This window comes from Dermacentor andersoni, chromosome 11 (assembly GCF_023375885.2).
Source record: "Dermacentor andersoni chromosome 11, qqDerAnde1_hic_scaffold, whole genome shotgun sequence".
In the NCBI taxonomy this organism is placed as follows: Eukaryota; Metazoa; Arthropoda; class Arachnida; order Ixodida; family Ixodidae; genus Dermacentor; species Dermacentor andersoni.
In genome coordinates, this window is record NC_092824.1 from 12383865 (window position 1) to 12407148 (window position 23284).

General features: G+C 46.3%; 1 protein-coding gene across 1 annotated transcript in view; it reads right to left on the reverse strand.

The window, feature by feature from the left end:
* The window catches only part of LOC126517673 (cell adhesion molecule DSCAML1-like), a 47257-nt gene extending 24272 nt beyond the window's left edge, over window positions 1-22985 (reverse strand). The window contains exons 1-3 of the mRNA XM_072285541.1: window positions 22463-22985; window positions 17269-17565; window positions 6045-6295 (exon numbers count right to left, since the gene is read on the reverse strand). Coding sequence (XP_072141642.1) covers window positions 6045-6295; window positions 17269-17565; window positions 22463-22892 — 978 coding nt within the window. The 5' untranslated portion in view covers window positions 22893-22985. The remainder of the gene's footprint in view (window positions 1-6044; window positions 6296-17268; window positions 17566-22462) is intronic.
* Between the last annotated feature and the right edge of the window lie 299 nt (window positions 22986-23284).

Sequence of the window (23284 nt, forward strand, 5' to 3'; positions counted from 1 at the left end):
ACTCACAATAAATATACCTTCTCCTGTTTCTAATTATTATGTCGCCGAAACTGATTCGCGATTACAATGAAGGTAATTACATTGCCATCAACACTGAAATAAAAACATTTTGGGAGCATGAGATGCCGTCATTTTATGACCGATCAGTTGAAAAGAATTGGTTGATGTTTAAGGAAAGGATGTCCTTGTTAACTGACATATACATTCCTCCCATTAAAATCAGTAATAATGTATCGAATCCTTGGTTGACAAAATTTTTAAGCGCATGAAGAACAAAAAAAGCGGCTTTACAAGTGCGCCAGGTGCGGAAGAACGCCTTCGTCGTGGATTGAGGTTTGAGGTTTATTTATAGATTTCTTTCTGTACATCAACAGAAATCGAAGCAAAAGCAAAAGGCTATACAGCCTGACAGAGGCTTTTGCTCCGAGATACAGTTCAGCAAGCAGGCATAAGCATACATAAGATAATCATTGAACAATCTAAATTGTTTCTAGTTATAAAAAACAAAAAAAAACAAATATCACAGAGCAAAGAAACAAGCAGATCGACATACATATATTGTGACAAGCAGCAAAAAAACAAAAAAAAACAATGTGTGCTAATAAAACACACTGTACATTGAGTAAGATAAAAAAAAGTCAATACACATTGAGGTTGTAATCAACACTTCAACAGTAATTAAATATATTCAATGCAATTTTCAAGAAGAACTTGTTTAAACCTATTTTTGGAAATTTGTTTATTTGGGTCTAAAATGTTGCCAAGTTTATTAAGCAGAGTGGGCATTTGATGCAGATGACGCTGCCGACCATAGGTAGTTCTGATTTTTGTGTTCTTATGCTTTGTGTACGGAGGCAATATTGAACACATCCAGAAGAACTGTACGTGGGGTATAGCTTATTATTTTGGATATGCAGAAAAAGCTTGAGATAATAGATTTTGTTAGCTTGCAATATGAAATGTTTTGTAAATAGTGGACGCGTGCTGAGACCTTGCGGCTGACCATAATAACCCTCAAATATTCGTAGTACCTTTTTTTGTAATGTGAGTAATGTGGCATAATTCTGTGCTGTCGTTGTGCCCCAAATCAACACGCAGTAACTAAGCTTGGAATAGAATAGCGTATAATATAGCGCTTTCTTGAGCCAAAGTAGTAATAATCGACTTAACCTGTACATACATCCAACACTTTTGCTTAATTCTAATGCTAATTTATTTACGTGTTCATTCCAAGACAGGTCTTGCTGGAACCATACGCCCAGAAATTTTCGAACCTTAACTTGCTGAAGCGTCTGGCCCTCGAAGGAAACATTTAAGCTTATATTCCGTGGCTTATTGATAGGTGCAAACAATATATATTTAGTTTTACTCGCGTTTAGCCGTAACTTCTTGATTTTAAGCCAACAAGACAGCTTACTTAGATAGGTATTTACACTTCCTTCAAGGTTAGAAATTGAAGCACCAGTAAAAAAAAATTTAGTGTCATCGGCGTACATAATTACTTTAGGAGAATCCGGAATGCGACACAGGTCATTTACGTAAATTATAAATAAGAGTGGACCGAGTATAGATCCTTGTGGGACACCTTTGTTGACCTTAGCATGCGAGGATGTTTCCTGATTAATAACTACATATTGGTAACGGTCTGTCAAGTAATATTGTAGTAATCTATTGGCAATACCACGGACGCCGTAATTATTAAGTTTTTCCAGAAGAACGCTATGACACACGGTATCAAATGCTTTACGGAAATCTACAAACAGTCCCAGCGTGTAAAACTTTGACTCGAAATTATTTAGTATCTCACTTTTAATATCGAGTAATGCAAGCTCGGTGGATTTGCCTTTTTGAAAGCCGAACTGGGCCTCACTTGTGATATCATACTTCTTAAAAAAATTTGTAATCTGATATTAATAGAACTTTCAAACACTTTGGACAGTATCGGAAGTACCGATATTGGCCGATAATTTGCAATTTCTTTGTCATTACCACCATTGAAAACCGGACACACACGAGCTATTTTCAGTTGATCAGGAAAAACTCCAGTAGAGAAAGTTAAGTTAATAATGTATGAGAGCGCGGGCGATATCACATCAGCAACGTATTTTATTGGCATAGGTTTGATGTCATCATGTCCTGCCGCACAGTTGTTTTTAATCTTGGTTATTAATTCTTCAGTATCACGACATGATATAGAATGCAAAACTATGTTGTTAGGTAAAGCACGGTCATTTATCGATAATCTTGGATCATCGTCATCCCATATCTCATCGTAACCACAACTAGTAAGAAGTAATCGTTCATTTCAATTGCAACCTCTTTGTAGTCAAGGCCCCTAGAGTAATCCAGAATGCTAGGGACGTGGTTTTGTTTTATTCGACCGGAAAGATTTCTGACTTCGTTCCAAATTCTCCTGGGATCATTACTTATTTTGCCAAATAAATTCTCATAATTCCTGAACTTAGCACACCTTAGTTCACCATTTAGCTGGTTTCTGTACTTTTTAAACTCAATAAATAAATTTATGTCGCGTGTCTTTACAAATTCATGGTACATGCTATTCTTCTTTTTTATTTTTTCAAGTAAGATATTAGTTATCCAGACTTTTCTAATTTTCTGCCATTTTACGTACCTTACAGATACCTGGAAAGCATCATTATAACATTTTATCAGTTTAGACATGAATACGTTGTATGCCAAGTTGGGATCCTTTTCCCGGAACACGTGATTCCACTCGGTTTGAATAGCATGATGCCGGAATACTTCTAGTGTCCCGCACTTTTTCATTAGCTTCGCGACTATCATTGGAAGAAGGAAGGGTACAACAGATAGGTAAATGGTCGCTTACTTCTACCACCAACACTCCAGCAACGCAATGCGGCGGGTGTATGTTCGTCAAACAGGTATCAAGCAAAGTCGCAGTCTGCGCAGTGAGACGGGTTGCCCTAGAAATAACATTTTTGCAAGCAAACGATTTCGCTAGTACTGTTAACTGACGTGACGATGCATCCTGAGATAACATATCGATATTCACGTCGCCCATTACCACAAATGGAAAGCCAGTGTGAAACAAATATTCCAGCACGTCTTCCATGAACTTGGCAAATCCAGATTTAGTTCCAGAAGGTGGTCGATAAACGACAACAGCAAATGCTTTTCCTAGGCGTATCATAAGACGCTCCACAACCTCGTTGGATACAAAGCCTGCTTTAAATCTTGTTGCATTGCCCTACGCACAGCAAAGGATAAGTACTTTTATAACAACCTTCCACAATTACTCATAAACAATGCAACATAACTTTTGAAAACAGTAAGCCCTAGTCAAGAGAGTAACCGCATTCTGTTACACGATGATAACGCAATCGCTCTTTCTTAGAATGAGAGAGTGAGTGTTCAATGGTTTTCAAATCCTATTCGCGTCCGTGTTTACAAGTGAGGATAGCGCAAATGTACACTTTGTACCTGATTTCGACTACGATTACATGTTACCGATGAACATCACGATCGAGGGTATTGCTTCGCTAATAAACAACATTAAAGTGCCGTCTTTTCATGGCATTGATGAAATAAATTCTAAGATATTAAGAAATATCACCTCTGTTTCAAGCGTCATCCCGCTTCATATATTCAGGCCGTCCTTAATGTCTGGTATGCTTCCCTCCTACTGGAAGATACCAAAAGTTGTATCGATTAAAAAAATGGCAGTAAAAACTCGTGTGAAAACTACAGGCCCATTTTGCTTACCTACATTTCCTGCAAGATGCTCGAACATGTCATTGCTTCGCATATTTATAATCATCTCTAATGTAACAGTTTCTTCTTCCGCAATACACACGTCTGCAGAAAAGGTTTTTCGTGCGAGACAAAGTTACTTGAATTTACCACAGATATCCACCTTAACATGAATCACTGCTTACAGAGCGACTGCTTATTACTTGACTTTTACAAAGCGTTTGATCGTGTTGCACATTGCCGCCTCATGTCGAAACTCTCTGCTTTAAAATCAGACTCATGTACATTCTCAAGGCGGCGTAACGTTTTGTCTAATCGAGAGCAATTTACCTCTCTTAATGACTTCAATTCCCCCAAATCTAACGTAACTTTTGTGCACCACAAGGAAGCGTCCTTGGGCCTCTGTTGTTTCTGGTCTACATAAATGATCGGCCTAATAATATATCATCTTGCATACGAATATTCGCCGATGAGTGCCTAATCTACCGTCCAATAACCAACAGTGATGATCATATAGCCCTACAACGAGGCATGGAGATAGTGAACCAGCGGTGTACTACATGGCCCGTGACATTAAACGTGTCAAAGTATAAAACAATGCCTTTCGCCCGTAAATCTGTTAATTCGAAGTTTATCTACTGCATTAACAATAGTAGTATATCGCCGACTGCACAATATAAGTATCATGGCGCGCAAATCTCATCTCACCTATCATGATCTGAGCACATCACATGTGTCTCCGCCAATGCACCCAAATCGTTAGTGTTCTTGCGGCGGAACTTGCGCAGTGTTCAATCTTCCTTGCGTAAACTCGCTCACTTAACGTTCGTGCGACTCCAGCTTGAGTACGCGTTCTTCATCTGGTCACCGCATCAGAAATATCTAATTGAGGCGTTGGAAATCCTTCAGAATAGGGCAAGTCGTTCTATTACTCAAATTTACAGTGCCCAGTCTATAGCATAACGCAGATCTGAACTGCTGCCACGAACTATCGTGGCAGCAGTTGAGTATCTGCCGTGTTATTACATTGTCGTCATTATTCTAGAAATTATTTCACCTCTGACGGATTATCCCTACCATGCTTGAAGCACCACATCTTCCCATCGTGCAGGCTGCACAATGATTTCAGCTTAGCCTGCGTGTATGGCGCGGCGCCAGCATATAACCTTTCACCACTGCCTCGCGCTATCCGGAACAGCCTTCTGGATGGCGCTGCTTCGCTCCAAAATCACGATGCTTTTTGCCGTAATTTGGCCAAACATTTTTCTCCACACGGCGCGTAGGGTTGAGTTAGTAAAAAAGTCACTACAATGCGTCCCTATAAAGTACGTGTAAGGTGCTTCAGCACTTGGTCTGTTCAGTTGGAATTATCAGCTGCGTTTCCAGTGCTTGCTCTAATGACTTGTACGGAGCCATGTTTTCTTTGACAGTTCTTTCACGTTTGATGTCATCAACTCAATTCTTTACTTTCTCACAAAACACAAATAACTTGATCATATCAACATGCTTTGATTGGTTCACAGCATATTGGGATCATTGAGGGCGTGAAAACCTGCAAGTTCATCAAGCGCTTTATAGTCACAGTTAAAATGCCAAAGCGTAAAAAGCCTATGTACAATATTTGTGCAAAGCAGATTTGTCACAGTCGCATGCATTTAATGTGTGCATGCACAATTCAGTGATGTGAACGCAAAAACAGTTTGCATATCTAATGGCAATATTCAAGAACTATTACGAAGAGGTGAAATGCCATAGTATCAGGTTCTTGCCAAAGTGTGCCGCTCACCGCAAAACAGCCTATTCGACAACTAAAAGGTATCACGCTGGCGGCTCACATTTAATCTGTTAGGGCTTGAAAGTAGAATTAAGTTCCTCATGAGTCCATGCGAGAAGCCGTGTTCATATGTATATCATCACTTTTTCTGACCCTTGAAAGCCGGAGTAAATCCGTCATAATAACATACTAGAAGAAGTGGCGATAGCAGTTGTTTACTTAATGTGTGTCTCGAAAGTAGACTTAAATCTATCGTCAGAATTTGCTAGAAGCAATGAAGATATATGAAGACCATTATTTAGTGTTTGCCTTTAAATTAGACTTAAGTCCGTCATGTAACCATACCAGTTGCAGCCATGGTATGAGGCTCATCACTAAGTGTTTGTCTAGAAATTAGGCTTACATCGGTCAAGAGAACATACCAGAAGCATTGATGGTATGTGGATTATCACTTGTGTTATAGTTTGAAGGCATAGGCTAAAATTAGTCGTGAGAAAGTACTAGAAGCAGCGACGACACGTGGATCATCGGGCCTTACCGAGAATCGGTAGACGGTGCGGGGTTCCAGGCCTTTGACAGTATAGCAGTGCCTCGCAACGAAAAGGCGCCTGCGGCGACATTCCTCGTGCACGATGGTTATTTCCGTCGCTTTGGACTTGTCGCTGCTGCGCCAGAACAGGAGCCGGAAGTGGTCCAGCACGCCGTGCGGAGGATACGGAGCGTTCCACGACACGCGGACGCTGTCCGGGGTCAGGTCCGACGCCAACAGGTCCGTCGGCTGAGGCGGAGCTGCGACACGGCCGTCGGCAGGTGAGCGCGCACGGTCACCGCGTAATGGGAAAGCTACATCGTACGACCCACGCATTTATTATTTGTCGCTATTGTTGCGTTAATGAAATTTGAAGACATATGCAGACGCGTCTTATATATCACAATTGACGCTATATTTCGCGTTATAATATCGAGGATTTCTAATCTTGCGGTCTTCGAATTTGCTCGTGTTAACATGTAAAAAGAATTGCAGAAATGTAGTGTTCCATTACTGTTCACCTATATGCTTGTGTAACTCATTGCTGCGTGGACACGGAAATGGCCTGCAGTATTCGAAATTCAACACAACAAAAGTTATCTCTGACTAAGTTAATCTCAGATAAAGACGCCTTCGTGCTCTGCTCACAACATCTATAGCAACTTATAACATTGTATTATAGGCGCTCGAGATATGGAGAAGTTCGGGCCATGAAAAATATATTTGCACCTTTCACACAGAGTACAAGTTCCGGTCCTATACTGATTGATTTCTATTATGACGTCGATCCTCCCTTTCTTTTCTTACCTTTCTCCTCGCCCTTATGAGGTTGGCAATGTAGCAAAAATAATGTCGAATTACAATTTGTGTTGATATCTATGTTCCAAATATAGTTAAAATTGCATGCAACTTCTAACGCGTGAATAACAATTTTTTATGTACACAGCTTTCGTCTAAATCATATACAATGTTACCAAGGCTGATGTGTCTTCATATCTTCAAAAAGCGGGGCCTTTCCCGGTTTCTGCAATTGCTAGTGGTAGATTTGCGGGTCATTTAACAAATTTGGAGGAACAAATGTTTAACTTCGTCCTCTGCATTTCCGTAGTTTCATAGCTGCATCAGCACGATAAACATGGGGGGGGGGGGGGGAGGATGCCGACAATACATGTAAAGTTCAATTAAGGCCAGCCGTTTAACTGCAAATACATTCGATCAAGCAGCAACATAGGTATAAAATTGTATGGTAAAAAATCAGCTTGTTTTTGCGAGAGCGATACTGAGGTTGAGATGACGCATTAGTTTCCAGCGCATGCAATTTTAGTGGCTTCAGCAATTTCTCTAGTGAATTCAGAATACCATGCAAACGTCGACTCACAGCAACACCAAGGTATGCACTCCCAATATTAGATTTATATTATAATTATGTTTCCCTAATAAATCGCTAAAACAGGATCCGTTTTCCCCACCTAAGCGTTCCAGTATGAAAGTGCCAACACCTTCTGCAAGTGAGACAAGCACTTTGCTATATTTGCCGCAAACTGCTTTATCTGCGCCCGCTGGATTAACCTCCCAAGGAAGCTTAACAACTTTTGCGGAGCTCAAGAAAGATGTGGCAGTTTCTACGGGAAGTTATAAGCATTGACAACGACAGCAGTTGAGGCATCGCATTGACAGCCCTGCGCTTCAACTCCGCCGCAGCACACGAGGTCAGTAACTCTTCAGCTAACACACCACAAGAAGCAATCACCCCCAATCAGGAAACTGCGCCACGTCATTGCAAAGTGGGCGCTGCCGAACATACGCGTTCCGACGTTTTTTGGTACACTTCGCAATTCGCCGTGCTTCTTGGATCACTTTAGTGCTAAGATACACCTGAACAAGAAGCTCTGGCTCATATGCAAATAATATTATCTCTTATCTTATTTGAATGACGCAGCGAGAAGAACAACGAAAGGAGTTTGGCTCAATGAAGCACATTTGAAAGCGACTATTCATAATCGCTAGTTGGGCAGAGTCTGTTCGCGTATCCCAGAAATTACGCCACTGCGCGGGTCTACACTTCTTCTGGCTTCTGGACAGACAATGAAATGTCCCGTTCAGAAGATCTACATTCTCGAGGCGAGCTACCGCGAACTAGCTACCGTGATGTGATCGCCCTGGCTCTTTGCAAAGATGGCGAAGATTGCATACAGGTGACAACCCAGCCGGCAGGGCATATAAGAAGTAAGAACGGCACAGTCTGTCAGAATAAAAAATGGAGTGCTTGGCTATAGGGTTCTTTTTCTGCGACACGCTGTACGGAGAACATCACGCATTATGAAATCGAGCAAGCAACCGCTTTAAGAAATAGGCAAATCAAAATATTGGCAGCCTATGTAAATCATACTCCTATACGAGGCTTGTGCACCTGGGAGTGAGATATTCTATATATTTCTAGGATAAACAGGTTCATAGAACGCTCAAACAGAACCCTCATTTATTGCGCGTTTCTTTCGTGAAACACGTAAGAAAATACGAAAAAAGAATAGAAAAAGAATCGTGGATTGCCGCAGCGATGTTGTGCAGAACGTCCCTTTGTCATGGGGTCTCTCGTATATCGGACAGTTGTGTTAATGACCGCCTCAGAGAGCATTCATCCGAGCTCAGAACGGGTCAAGGAAGCAATCTGGCTTTGCACGTGCCGACATGCAGCGGTTGCAAACCAGATTTTGCGCGTAGCACTATATTAAAGACGTGCCACAATCAACTCACGCGCGAAATATTGGAGGGCCACGCAATCCACTGAAGGGACAATTGCGTCAGCATCCCATCAACCGATATGGCAGGTAAGGAGCTTGCCTATCTTGGATGACAGATACAGACTCATTCCTCGACTAACCACGTGTGCATTGGCGTCAGTATACAGGGTGTCACAGCTAACATTAGCCAGAATGTAAAAATATGCGAATGCCACGTAGCTGGACCGAACCAAGGTAATGTTGTTTACCGTTGCTTGGAGATACTTAAACTACTTTTTGATTCCGCCTAATTAGATCATTAGTCTTAATTAATCAACTTATCGAATATTACAATTAGATAAAAAGTGTCAATGAGGAAATTGTAGAGCGACATGAAAAACTCCCGCTACAGCTTTCTGTTGCTCTATAGGTGCTACATGAAAGTGTTTTTCGGAACGTTCAAGAAGCCCGCGAATACGGGGTATGCACTGACGTCATCAAGATCGCCATATTGCAGTACAGCGAGCACGGTGAAAGCCTGCGTTATCTCAATCCACTTATCTCCAGAAGCGCTGTGGAAGCTGTGCAAAGTACAACAAAATGGGGTGTGGTGACGTCACTTGAATACTCCCTATACACGCAAAGTGCCTCGAGCGGCCAGTCGGGCGGCAATGCGCCAAATTATTCCCGAATCTCCACGGGTGGTACGCAGACGGGCCACTACTACCCTTAGAGGTGTTGCCACGTCCTCCAGAATTACCTCAGCTAACTTCAAAGGCTGCGCACCATGCGGCAATGCAAACTGTGCCCTACGACGAGTGCTACTCATGTGGCCAAGTGCATGCACCGCGTCTTCATTTTCATTCAAAATCCAAGGGGTTTACAAGTTCGACACCTGTAACGTGGTACATATCCTCGAGTACGCCATTTTCCACGCACAATACATCGGACTACCAGAAACCACTTTTCGGCTAGGCTTTCGTAATCACAAATAACATGTAAAATCTACACCTCATCTCTCCCTCTTCAAAAATGTGAACACACTCGCCCACGCTTTGGAAAATTTAAGTCTACTATTTTAAAAATCAGGATTTTCCACTCGCTACGAGACAGAAGCTTGTGTTTCATGTCTAATACGCAAGTTGAGCATATTTCTAGGGGAAATAACGAAAGCATAGGTAGGCTGACGTGTTTGCCCAACTACACTCTAAAAACAGTTGCACACTTCGCGGTGTATATCTGCCACACAACGATAATAGTCATCTGTCTCGAACGGCTTCCGCGTTATTAGCCCTTCAGAGCATTCTCGACAGGAAAGTATCGAGCGCGACGCTTTTAAGAAATGAAACGCAAGCAAGGCAGATGACGAGTATCATTGTGTGGCAGATATACACCCCAAAGGGTGCAACTGTTTTTAGAGCGTAGAAACAGACAAGTTTCCGAGATTGCCGATATGTTTGATGCACCAATGAATATTTTTCCTGTCTCTTTTATGAATTACCTAACGGTTATATGTTGTATATATCGCATGTTTAGGAAGCTATATGTGGATTTTGGCATCATTTATTAGCGATTATTTTCGCTCGTCTCTTATGTTGATGTTTATTACTTCACGTTTGTCATATAAATTTAAACAATTTTAGATTTATTTTTTTTTCATATGCGGGTAAATTTTGTAGAAAAACAGTTTGCCCGCAAACACAAAATATGCAATCCGTGCGAAGAATGCAACGAATACATTTCGTGGAACTCGGAGGTTAGTGAAGGTCACAGTATGGGGGCTATATAACGAAAAGGTGGCGTGTGACCGCCTTCGTGTACGGTTTCACAAAAGGTGCAGTCACTTCAAACAAGACAAAACACTTTTCTGGCAGCTGTGACCCCTCGCACGCACTGTTCATAGGCTACCTTCGCTTTCATTCCATCTTTCTTATTTCTTGACCGGAGTGAATGTACGTGCGTTGGTATTCATGACGCCACTGAATATGCGCGTGCTTGTAGTCATAGAGTGCCTTCACTTTCTCCCTCTCTCTTTTGTTCCCACTCTTACAGAGAACATGTATAAATTGAGGTCTCAGTGCTTGCAATAGCACTCTTGATGAAGGCCGGACCACGGCCTAAACGTCAGAATTAAATTTTTGTGCTGACTTTTTTTACGTGCGCCTTAACGTGTCATTATATTGTCACGCGGTAGTGACGTTAAGAACACAGTGGCAATACTGCGAAAGGCAAAACTAGATTTTATTGGGCGAACCTGTGCCCACAAAACAGGCTACACTTATAGCACAACGAAAGCGGCGAACACAGTCGGCGATCGTCGAAAATCTGATCAGCGAGGCAAGCGCGTCGGCTTTTATACAGCAGTCGTCGAATGTTCCAGACTAATCGTTCGGACCCGCGCGCCTTCCACAATGTTCTACACCATTCGCGTCACGCGATGAAATCAGATAACACAACGTTCGGCGACAACAGACAGCCGGGTAGAAGCATCGATAACTTTCCAGAAACTTCGGATACATGCAGGCGCGTCCCGCGCTGTGCGATTACATTTGTTAGGTGGCGAAACGTGGTCGCCCGATAAAGATAAGCACACGTGCCAATACCCCCCTCTTAAAAAGCATCGACCCGATGCTGCATACAAACGAAAGTGATAAAGAAAAACACCCGTAGCAAAGAAAACAATAAAATAAGGAAGTTCGTCAGCGTCCGTAAAAGGGTTTCAGACGCACCACGTGGACCACTTCAGATCGTGCGCGACGCCGCTGTGAATGCGAAATTCCGTCTGGCACGACCTCATAGTCCAGTGCGCCAATACGTCGAATGACCTTGTAGGGTCAGAAATAGCGGCGCAATAGTTTCTCACTCAGACCTCGTCGGCGTATCGGTGTCCAAACCCAAACACGGTCGCCGGGCTAGTACTCGACGAAGCGTCGTCGGAGGTTGTAGTGTCGGCTGTCGGTCCTCTGTTGGTTCTTGATCCGTAGGCGGGCGAGCTGTCGGGCTTCGGCGCGCTGCAGATAGCTAGCGACGTCAACATTCTCTTCGTCAGTGACGTGGGGCAGCATGGCGTCGAGCGTCGTTGTCGGGTTCCTGCCGTAATCCAGCTTAAACGGCGTGATCTGTGTTGTTTCTTGCACTGCCGTGTTGTAAGCGAAGGTTACATACGGCAGGACCGCGTCCCACGTCTTGTGCTCGACGTCGACGTACTGTACATTGCTAGCATGTCGGCGAGGGTCTTGTTCAGGCGCTCCGTGAGACCATTCGTCTGCGGATGGTAGGCAGTTGTCCTCCTGTGGCTTGTCTGGCTATACTGCAGAATGGCAATGGCCTGGGTGAGCTCTGCTGTAAAAGCCGTTCCTCTGTCGGTGATGAGGACTTCTTGAGCACCATGTCGCAGCAGGATGTTCTCGACGAAAAATTTCGCCACTTCGGCTGCGCTGCATTTTGGTAGAGCTTTAGTTTCAGCAAAGCGGGTGAGATAGTCCGTCGCCACGACGATCCACTTATTCCCGGATGCTGGCATCGGAAACGGCCCCAACAAATCCATCCCAATCTCCTGGAATGGTCGGCGAGGAGGTTCGATCGGCTGTAGTAATCCTGCTGCCTTGTCGGTGGTGTCTTGCGTCGTTGACAGTCTCGGCATGTCTTGACGTAACGGGCGACGTCGGCGGTCAGACGCGGCCAGTAATACCTTTCCTGTATTCTCGACAGCGTCCGGGAGAACCCCAGGTGCCCAGCAGTTGGATCGTCGTGTAGGGCGTGCAGTATTTCTGGACGCATCGCTGAGGGTACAACAAGAAGGTAGCTGGCGCGGACTGGTGAGAAGTTCTTCACGAGCAGGTTGTTTTCTAGCGTGAACGAAGACAACCCGAGCTTAAATGCCCTAGGGACAACGTCGGTGTTCCCTTCCAAATACTCGACGAGGCCTTTTAGCTCCGGGTCTGCTCGTTGCTGTTTAGTGAAGTCTTCCGCGCTTATTATCCCAAGGAAGCCGTCGTCGTCCTCGTCGTCTTGCGGCGGGGGATCGATGGGGGCGCGTGATAAGCAGTCGGCGTCGGAGTGTTTTCTTCCGGACTTGTATATTACCGTGACGTCATATTTTTGTAGTCTGAGGCTCCACCGCGCCAGCCGTCCTGAAGGGTCCTTTAAGTTAGCTAGCCAACACAACGCGTGGTGGTCGCTGACGACCTTGAATGGCCTGCCATAGAGGTAAGGGCGGAATTTAGCTGTAGCCCAAATGATGGCGAGGCCTTCCTTTTCAGTCGTAGAATAATTGCTTTCCGCTTTTGACAGCGACCGGCTAGCATACGATATCACCCGTTCAAGTCCTTCTTTCCTCTGAACTAGGACGGCACCAAGGCCTAGGCTACTGGCGTCAGTGTGGATTTCGGTATCGGCGTCCTCGTCGAAGGGTGCAAGTACCGGCGGCGACTGCATGCGTCGTTTGAGTTCTTGAAATGCCTTGGCCTTCGGCGTTTCCCACTTGAACTCGACATCACGTTTGGTTAGATTTGTTAGCGGCTCCGCGATGCGTGAAAAGTCCTTGACAAAGCGCCTATAGTAGGCACACATGCCAAGGAATCGGCGCACTGCCTTCTTGTCGGTTGGCTGCGGGAACTTTGCGATGGCAGCTGTCTTCTTTGGGTCGGGGCGTACTCCAGATTTGCTGATGACGTGGCCTAGAAACAAAAGCTCATCGTAAGCGAATCGGCACTTTTCCGGCTTCAGAGTGAGCCCTGATGACTTGATGGCCTCTAGTACTGTCGCAAGCCGCCTCAGGTGATCGTCGAAATTTCCGGCGAAGACGACGACGTCATCCAAGTAAACGAGACAGGTCTGCCACTTCAATCCTGCTAAAACCGTGTCCATCACGCGCTGGAACGTTGCAGGCGCCGAGCACAGTCCGAATGGCATAACCTTGAACTCGTAGAGGCCGTCTGGGGTGATGAAGGCCGTCTTTTCGCGATCTCTTTCGTCGACTTCTATTTGCCAATAGCCAGACTTGAGGTCCATTGACGAGAAGTATTTAACGTTGCAGAGCCGATCCAGTGCGTCGTCTATCCGTGGGAGGGGGTATTCGTCCTTCTTCGTGATCTTGTTCAGACGACGATAATCGACGCAGAAACGCAGGGTTCCGTCCTTTTTTTTCACCAAGACTACAGGAGATGCCCACGGGCTTTTGGACGGCTGGATGATGTCGTCGCGCAGCATTTCGTCGACTTGGTGCCTTATAGCATCGCGTTCTCGCGTCGAAACTCGGTATGGGCTCTGGCGGAGAGGTCGAGCGCCCTCTTCAGTTATTATGCAATGCTTTGCGACTGGGGTTCGTCGAATCCTTGATGACGTCGAAAAGCACTCTTTGTATCGTCGAAGTAGACTTCCGAGCTGTTGTTGCTTAATCGCGGGGAGACTTGGATTTATGTCGAAGTCTGGCTCGGGAACTAAGGTCGTCGGGGTAGATGCGGCGGAATCCGAGAGGACAAACGCATTACTGTTTTCCAGAATTTCCTCGATGTATGCGATCGTCGTGCCCTTGTTGATGTGCTTGAACTCTTGGCTGAAGTTTGTCAGCAACACTTTCGTGTGTCCTCCGTGCAGTCGAGCGATCCCTCTTGCGACGCAAATTTCACGGTCTAGCAGTAGACGTTGGTCACCTTCGATGACGCCTTCTACGTCAGCGGGTGTTTCGGTGCCGACCGAAATAACAATGCTGGAGCGAGGCGGGATGCTCACTTGATGTTCGAGCACACTCAAGGCGTGGTGACTACGAGGGTTCTTCGGCGGTATCGCATGATCTTCCGACAGCGTTATTGACTTCGACTTCAGGTCGATGACTGCGCCGTGTTGGTTGAGGAAGTCCATGCCGAGAATGACGTCTCGTGAACACTGTTGGAGGATAACGAAGGTGACAGGGTAAGTCCGGTCGTGAATGGTAATTCTTGCCGTGCACATTCCTGTCGGCGTAATCAGGTGTCCTCCAGCGGTCCGAATTTGAGGGCCTTCCCATGCAGTCTTAACCTTCTTCAACTGGACGGCGATGTGTCCACTCATGACTGAGTAATCGGCGCCTGTGTCGACTAAGGCGGTGACTGCGTGGCCGTCTAGAAGCACGTCGAGGTCGGTGGTTCTTTGTCTTGCGTTGCAGTTAGGTCTTGGCGTCGGATCACGGCTGCGTCGTGTTGAACTGAAGCTGTTACGTCGCGTCGTTAAGTCGGCTTTCGTCGGTGTAGTCTTGGCTTCCTGACTTCCTCGGGACGGCGGCGTGTCGTTATTATGTCGTCGAGATGGTTTCTTCGGCGCCTTCGTCGGCGGCGGAGGATCTTCGTCAGTTCGACGAACAGCAACCGCACCTCCATCGGTTGCTGCCTTTAGTTTTCCGGATATGGGCTCGCTGACCGGCCCCGGGCTGGGCCAGTGTAAGGTCGGCGCTGCGGCGACAGGTAGCGGCCTGGTGATGGCGAACGTGACGGTCGTCGAGAGCTCCACTGAGTAGCGGCGAGGTAGTCGGCGATATCCCGGGGGCGTTCACCTTGCTGCGGGCGCGGAGCGTTCACGGCGAAACCTCGCAGTCCCATCTCCCGGTATGGACATCGTCGGTAGACGTGACCCGCTTCTCCGCAGTGGTAGCAGAGCGGGCGGTGGTCGGGCGCTCGCCAAATGTCCGTCTTCCTCGCGTAGGTGCGGTGGGCGACGGGTGGGCGTGCTGGTGGCGGCGGCGGCGGACGACGGAATTGCGGCGTTACAGGGCCCTGGCGTGGTCGCGGAGGGGTGCCTTGACGGCGTGCGACGGCGGCGTAGGTCATTGCTTCCGGCTGCGGCTGTGGTGATTCTGGTTGCACCTCAGGAACTCCAAGCGATCGGTGCACCTCTTCTTTCACGATGTCGGCGATCGAGGCCACTTGAGGCTGCGACGAAGGCAAGACCTTGCGCAGTTCTTCGCGGGCAATGGCCCTGATGGTCTCGCGCAGATCGTCCGTGGCCAGTGATTGAATTCCTGCGTAGTGGGTAGAGCTTGTACGGCGGTTGAATTGCCGGTTCCGCATTTCGAGTGTCTTCTCGATGCTGGTGGCCTCGCGAAGGAACTCTTCTACGGTCTTCGGGGGGCTTCGTATCATTGCACCGAAAAGTTCTTCCTTTACACCACGCATGAGAAGGCGGACTTTCTTCTGCTCGGGCATATCCGGGTCGGCGTGGCGGAACAGACGGTTCATTTCTTCCGTGAAGATGGCAACGTTCTCGTTAGGTAGCTGCACTCGGGCGTCCAGCATGGCTTCGGCCCTTTCCTTGCGCACGACGCTCGTAAAGGTGCGCAGGAAGCCGCTACGGAAGAGGTCCCATGTCGTCAAGGTCGACTCCCGGTTCTCAAACCACGTTCTGGCGGCATCTTCTAAGGCAAAGTATACATGCCGCAGCTTGTCGTCGGAGTCCCAGTTGTTAAAAGTCGCGATTCGTTCGTACGTCTCCAGCCAGGATTCTGGGTCTTCAGTCGCTGCTCCATGGAAGGTCAGTGGGTCCCGAGGTTGTTGTAGGACAACGGGGGATGCTGGGGCAGCCATTGTGGTTGTTTTGACCACGATCTTCTTTGTCGACTCAGGTAGAAGTCCGTGCTCTGGGGGCAGTCCTTGCAGTCTGCGGCTAGCACGCTGGTCTTGGGCGATGTTGGTTTTGTCCTCGGGCTTCGGGCTTGGATCGCGGCTTTGCGGGGGCGTTCGGTACATGAACGCACAAGCACCTCCACCAGATGTCACGTGGTGGTGACGTTAAGAACACAGTGGCAATACAGCGAAAGGCAAAACTAGATTTTATTGGGCGAATCTGTGCCCACAAAACAGGCTACACTTATAGCACAACGAAAGCGGCGAACACAGTCGGCGATCGTCGAAAATCTGATCAGCGAGGCAAGCGCGTCGGCTTTTATACAGCAGTCGTCGAATGTTCCAGACTAATCGTTCGGACCCGCACGCCTTCCACAATGTTCTACACCATTCGCGTCACGCGATGAAATCAGATAACACAACGTTCGGCGACAACAGACAGCCGGGTAGAAGCATCGATAACTTTCCAGAAACTTCGGATACATGCAGGCGCGTCCCGCGCTGTGCGATTACATTTGTTAGGTGGCGAAACGTGGTCGCCCGATAAAGATAAGTACACGTGTCAATATATATATATACATATATATATATATATATGCGTGCGTGTGTGTGTGTGTGTGTGTGTGTGTGTGTCACCTTAAACAAGACAAGAAAGAAAACAAGGTCAGTTTTGGCTGTTTGACAACACAACGCGAACAACATGATATATCATCAAACCAAATAAACACGCGAACTGTGCACCCGCTAATGACACAACTATATAAAAAACTTGCTTTTCTGAATCCAGTGTGACGTTGCCGGAATTTCTTTTAACGTTGTCATTGTGCTTCTTGCCAGTAAGTAAAGAAAACATATTATTGTGCATCTCTTAGACAAACAGAAACCACGCCAAGTAAGGCACTGCCAGAAGTCACTTACGGAATGGGGCGGTGGTGAAATTTATAGCTGCGAAGTACGGCGAACGACCGGCGTCGTTTTGAGCGAAGACCTTGGCGGTGTATCTCGTGAAAGGAGCCAAGTGGGCGAAGGTGTGCGCGGTCGAGCTGGCGTTGTGCTCGTGCGTTTCCGCCTCCCAGGGGTCGGGGCTGCGCAAGTGCATGTGGTAACTGCGTATCTCGCCGTTGGCCAGGTCACACGCAACCTCTGACCAGGTGAGCAGTTCGAGCAATGCCGCTGACGTCGAGTGTCGCAGATCTCTGGGCGGGCCATCTGGAGCTGGACGCCGTTCGCCATGGAATAGAGACATGGAATGAGGCAATGGCTACATTTGTAAAAAAAAGGAAAAAAGACGACCTTGAGATATACGCACTAGGATAGCACGTGGCCGCACGGGACAACCGTCCGGCCGGCGAGGAGGTAACCAAACTGTCGTGTCGGGTAAAACATTCGATTTGAATGACGGGTTGAACCTGCACTTAGTGCCCTAGCGGATAAATCGGCATAACGCAAGAAAATTACGGGGGGCATTTGCAGCAGTTGTTTAAGCTCCCTGCTTTTTTTTTTGGAGGTCTCGATAAGAGGACTGATGCAGGCTGTCAAGATGAGACAAATGACGGTAGGTCGCAAGTGCTAGTTTCAGAAATCGTGTCATGGCAAAAATCTTTGCTCTTTTCTTGCAGGAACAACTCAGAATTCTCAATATTGACGACCCATTTTCGATTAAAAGCTCTGAAGAAATCGTGGACTTCCTGAAAGAAAATTATGACGAAAGCTAATCAGCTTGCTCCTTTGACACCAAGGACTTGTACTACTCCTTGCCTCAAAAGAAACTAATAACATGCGTAGAAGAGTGCATAGACGAGTATGGCGTAATTGCATTTCAAAATTTATCTGGTCTATCCGTTCACGGCTTTTTATAGATATGCTTAGTTGATACCTTCGCTCGACGTATGCAGCATGGTATGGCGAAATATTCACTCAAAAGCAGGTTGCCCGCATCGGTTGATGTTTGGCGCCTATAATAAATTACAGTTTTCCAGCCGACTATAACAAAAACCTGTCGCTGTAACCTGTATGTTGATGACTATCTACTCCATTTCGAACCAGGCGCACGTTCTACAACAGGCAAGCTTTACGAAGTTTTTTTTTGCAGGCCTTAGCCCACTTACTCTCACGCTTGAAGAGCGGACTGATAACGTGCTGCGTTTCTTAGATATTCAGCTCGAGTTTATGGAACGGCACACGTGTTGGGAGTATAAACCTAGGGCTAATAAGCCTCTGTTGCCGTATCGGTCCGTCCACTCGAAGCTCGTCAAGAGGAGCATTGCCAACTTGTGTTTGGAAATTCATTAAAGAAGTCTTGCCACCATGAGATCTATACGAATCTGATGGATCAGTCAGGAAGTTTATCAGCAGCAGGGCGTCCGGACTCAGTGCAGGTTTCGGTCGTAGAGGGGCTGCTACAAAGAGGCGGGTCAGACCGCACAACTCGGGACGCAGCATATCAACGGACGGAACACACATGGAAGGTAGCGGCAGTGCCCTACCTGCGTAGAATAGTCTGAAGAAAATGTCTAGCCGGGTGGACACAAAACTGGTCTTTTCAGCGCCAGAAAAACTCGCTAATATATTTCGGTCAACAGACCCGTACCGTAAGCCAGCTGTCGGATGCTCTGCGAATCATCGTAAAGCACCAGCGGGTTGCGTAGAATCTATTGTTTATGAGCTTGCGCTGTCCTTTTGGGAAAAATATATCGGACAAACAGGAAGGTGTCTTAATGACCGGTTACGAGAACATAGTCTAAACGTGAGAATTAAGCAATGCGGTCATCTGCCAACTCACTGTGAGAAAAACCCGTATACTGAGATTGAGGTGCGCGTTAAGGGACCCCAGGTGGTCCGAGTGGTTCTGGAGTACCCCGCTACGGCGTGCCTCATAGTTCTGGCACGTAAAACCCCATAAATTAATTTTAACTCGGAGCACCCCCAAGTGCAACGACGTACGTGGAAAAATCAGCAAAATACATAGAGTGATGAAACCTCCTGGGACACAATACAGAGTGCTGCGCTCTTCCCCTCACAAGTACACACACCATGCGTTTATTATCGCTGGCAAGAATTCATGGCAGCGCCTCGAACCAGATCATAAATACAAATTTTAAACTCTCTTCGCCAACTTTTCCGTGTTTCTCGTGGTCACCTGGCTGTTGGGTCGGTCGCTATCCCGCCTGACATATTTGTGGATATATATGCAAAGGTTGTATGATAATATGCGCGCAGTGGTGTAGTGGCGTATCCGTGTAGTGTAGTGGCGTACTACTAATAGCAATCCACAAAATACTAGTCCTTAAAAAGGGAGACGGTAAAGAATTGAAAAAATTATAGGCCCATTAGCTTACTTCCACTCTTATGTAAAATATTCAACAATATAATCTCCGATAGGACTTGAATCAACCAAGGGAACAGGCAGGTTTCAGGAAGGGGTACTGTATAATGGCTCACATCGATGTCATCAATCAGGTAATCGAGAAATCCGCAGAATACATTTAGCCTCTGTATATGGCGTTTATAGATTACGCAAAGGCATTTGATTCAGTAGAGATACCAGCAGTCATAGAGGCATTACGTAATCAAGGAGTACAGGCCGCTTATGTAAATACCTTGCAAGATATCTACAGAGATTTCACAGCTACCTTAATTTTACACAAGAAATGTAGGCAGATACCTATAAAGAAAGTGGTCATACAAGGAGACACAATCTCTCCAATGCTATTCACTGCGTGCTTGGAAAACGTATTCAAGCTATTAAACTGGGAAGGCTTAGGAGTAAGGATCCATGGCGAATATCTCAGTAACCTACGGTTTGCAGATGACATTTGTTCTGTTCAGTAACGCTGGAGACAAGACAACAAATGATTGAGGACCTTAACAGAGATAGTGTAAGAAGGGGGTTGAAAATTATTATGCAGGAGAGAAAGATAAAGATAAATAGCCGGGCAAGGGAACAAAAGTTTAGGATCGCCAGTCAGACGCTAGAGTCGGTGAAGGAGTATGTTTACCAAATAATCACAGGGAACCTTCACCATGAGAAGGAAATTCGCAGAATAATAAAAATGAGTTGGAGAGCATACGGCAGGCGTTGTCAGCTCCTGACTGGAAGCTTACCATTATTATTGAAAAGGGAGGTGTACTATCAGTGCATTTTATCAGTGGTGACATATGGGGCAGAAACTTGGAGACTGACAAGACACAGAAAGAGAGCGGTTGAGATCAGAGAGCAAACGGGTATAGCAGATCTTCTCATTGACACTAAGAGAAAAAAATGGAGCTGGGCAGGTCATGTAATACGCAGGTTATATAACCGGTGGATGATTAGGGTTACAGAATGGGCGCCAAGGGAAGGGAAGCGCAGTGGAGGACGGCGGAAGACTAGGTGGGCGATGAAATTAGGAAATTTGCGGGCGCTAGTTGGAATAGGTTGGCGCAGGAAAGGGGTAATTGGAGATCGCACGGAGAGGCCTTCGTCCTGCAGTGGACAAAAAAAATAGACTTATGATGATGATGATGATGATGATGATGGTTTCTATTAAGACGAAGTGCTCCCACCTCGGTTCTGCGCAACAAGAAAATTGTCCGCCCATAGGCGTCTGTAAAGCACATCAATCTCTTAACGCAATGGTGACTAATAATTAACGCGCTATTTCATTTTGCTATATTCTTTGATACAGCCGCTTAACATGTGCCAGTGGGTGTGTATCCGTCCTCGGCCAATGATCTCGCATCGGCATGACCCACCACGGCTCCGACATATAGCTCATCAGACCAATCTGAACCGAACCAGCCTTTGTAGAGCATGAAATAGGCATCACCAATAAACAAAGCTTCATTCCACATAGGAGGAGCAGATTTTAATGACGAGAAAGGAGGAGAGTTCGGAGTGGAGAGCGTGTCTCTAGCCTGCTACTCTTCACTGGGAAGAGGGAAAGTGGCAGATACAGGGAAAGGCAGGTGGCAGGTGATTATGTTGTGGTGCAATGAGCTACTATATATCCGTTGTCCAATACGCGGATGCGCTCTGTAGGCATAATACACGCAGGAATAATCTTGTCCCCACAATACGTTATTGCGCAAACACATTTCGCACTGTCTGCACGTCTCGCAGGCTCTGGAGGCGATCGTCTAAGCCAGTCTCACGTACAAAGCTCAAGAGTGACTTTATGGTGCGTTGCTACGCGCCTGAAATCTTCTCTACCAAAAAGGGCCAGATTCCAAGGAGTCAACGCTAGACCTAAGTGTTCTTCGCTCTGCCGCATATTGAGGGCACACGCAAAGTACGTGAGCTATTGTCTCGGGTGTGTGACAGACGCTATAGTCAGGGTCCCGTTCTCGTCCAATCTGGTGAAGGTATCGGTGAGTGTACGCCACACGAAGATGTAATCGATGGATGAGTGTTTCCTGCCCTGTCAGCAAACGAAGTATAAGTCGGAATCGCAAACCAACGTCAAGTCTGTGGAGGCGCTCTTGCCGATGTTCGGGGTTGTCCCATTGTCACGTCATAGAAGTTTTGATGAAGTTATATAGCAAGGCCTTGATATGCATACCAGGAAAAATTAAGTTTTATAATCTTCCCGTCAGTGTGAGGCTTTCTTGCCTCCGCGTCAGCCTGTTCATTTCCATCTATTCTACAATGGCTAGGATTGTCGGCTCATAGGCGTCTCTAAAGCACACCATGCAATACCTTAATGAAATGGTTAATATTACCGCAATCTTTAATTTTGCTGTATTTTCTTTGATACAGGCGCTTACATCAATCTGCACATTTTTTTTTCCATCCTAATTAAAAGGTGCACTCGCTGGTCCATTAACCGAAAAAGCGTATCGTGGATGGCACATCTTAGTAGTGCCCGTGTTCTGCTTGACACCAACCTTTTACAAACAGGACCACTCAGATAATTCTATCTGGGCGGTTGCACTCTCGCAAAAAAAATAAGGAATGCAGCCGGCGACACTTGCCCAACAAAATGTGATGCGTGCTTTCACTCATCCGGGCTACCTCACCACTTCTTGCCATTATAAGCAGCTGGCGGGTCGTGCTGCCAACATCCTCGCGATATTTCGAGAGATTTTACGTATCTAGAGCCCACGTTAGGTTGCATAATATTGCCCGTCTCACCTGCATCCTTAGTGTGAAAAGTGGTGTCCAGTAGTGGCACTGTTGTAGCGCCGATGGCGACCACAGTGACTCTGTACACAGTGTACGGGCGCAGTCTCCTCAGCGTCACGCTGCTCTGTCCGGGCCGAGTAGCCACCGCAATCTCTTCGGTTTCCTCGATCGCGCAGTTCTTCAGAAGGCTCGCCATGGGCTTGTAAAGGACCCGGTGCAGGATGGCGTCCCTGCTCGACGTTGTCGGTTGACTCCAGCTGACGACTGCTTCGCGGTCACCAGGCACAACACCGCTTGCCGTCGGCCTCGCTGCGCCCCGTACGCCAAGGGTAAAAAAAAAAAAAACAAGTGTCGTCCCTTTACCATCCGATAGGTGGGTGACTTGTTCAAGGAAACACGGGAACTCAAAGCACGGATATCGTCGCCATGGTACGCGCATGCCTATTCGATATCACGCTATTTCTTTCTTTATGGCTCAATATTATTTTATTTATTTTTAGCGTCTTATTAATCCGTTGTGCACACGCATTAGTACTTCATGCCGCCTGCCCAGCCTCTCACACAAGCAATGTTGCTTATGCGGGCATGATATGTAAGTGACTCAAACGGATGTAATGACGATTATTATTATTATTATTATTATTATTATTATTATTATTATGCCAACTAGATGGATTTTTCCCAACTTGGCTTAACATGTCACAGAAGTATTCACTACGCAGTGCACCAATTGCAAAGATGTGCGCATGAGCGAGACAGGTGTTCTCGAACCAATTTTGAATATCTGCAGGTTATACCGTATTTTAAGAAACGAACTGAGTAGTAATATAT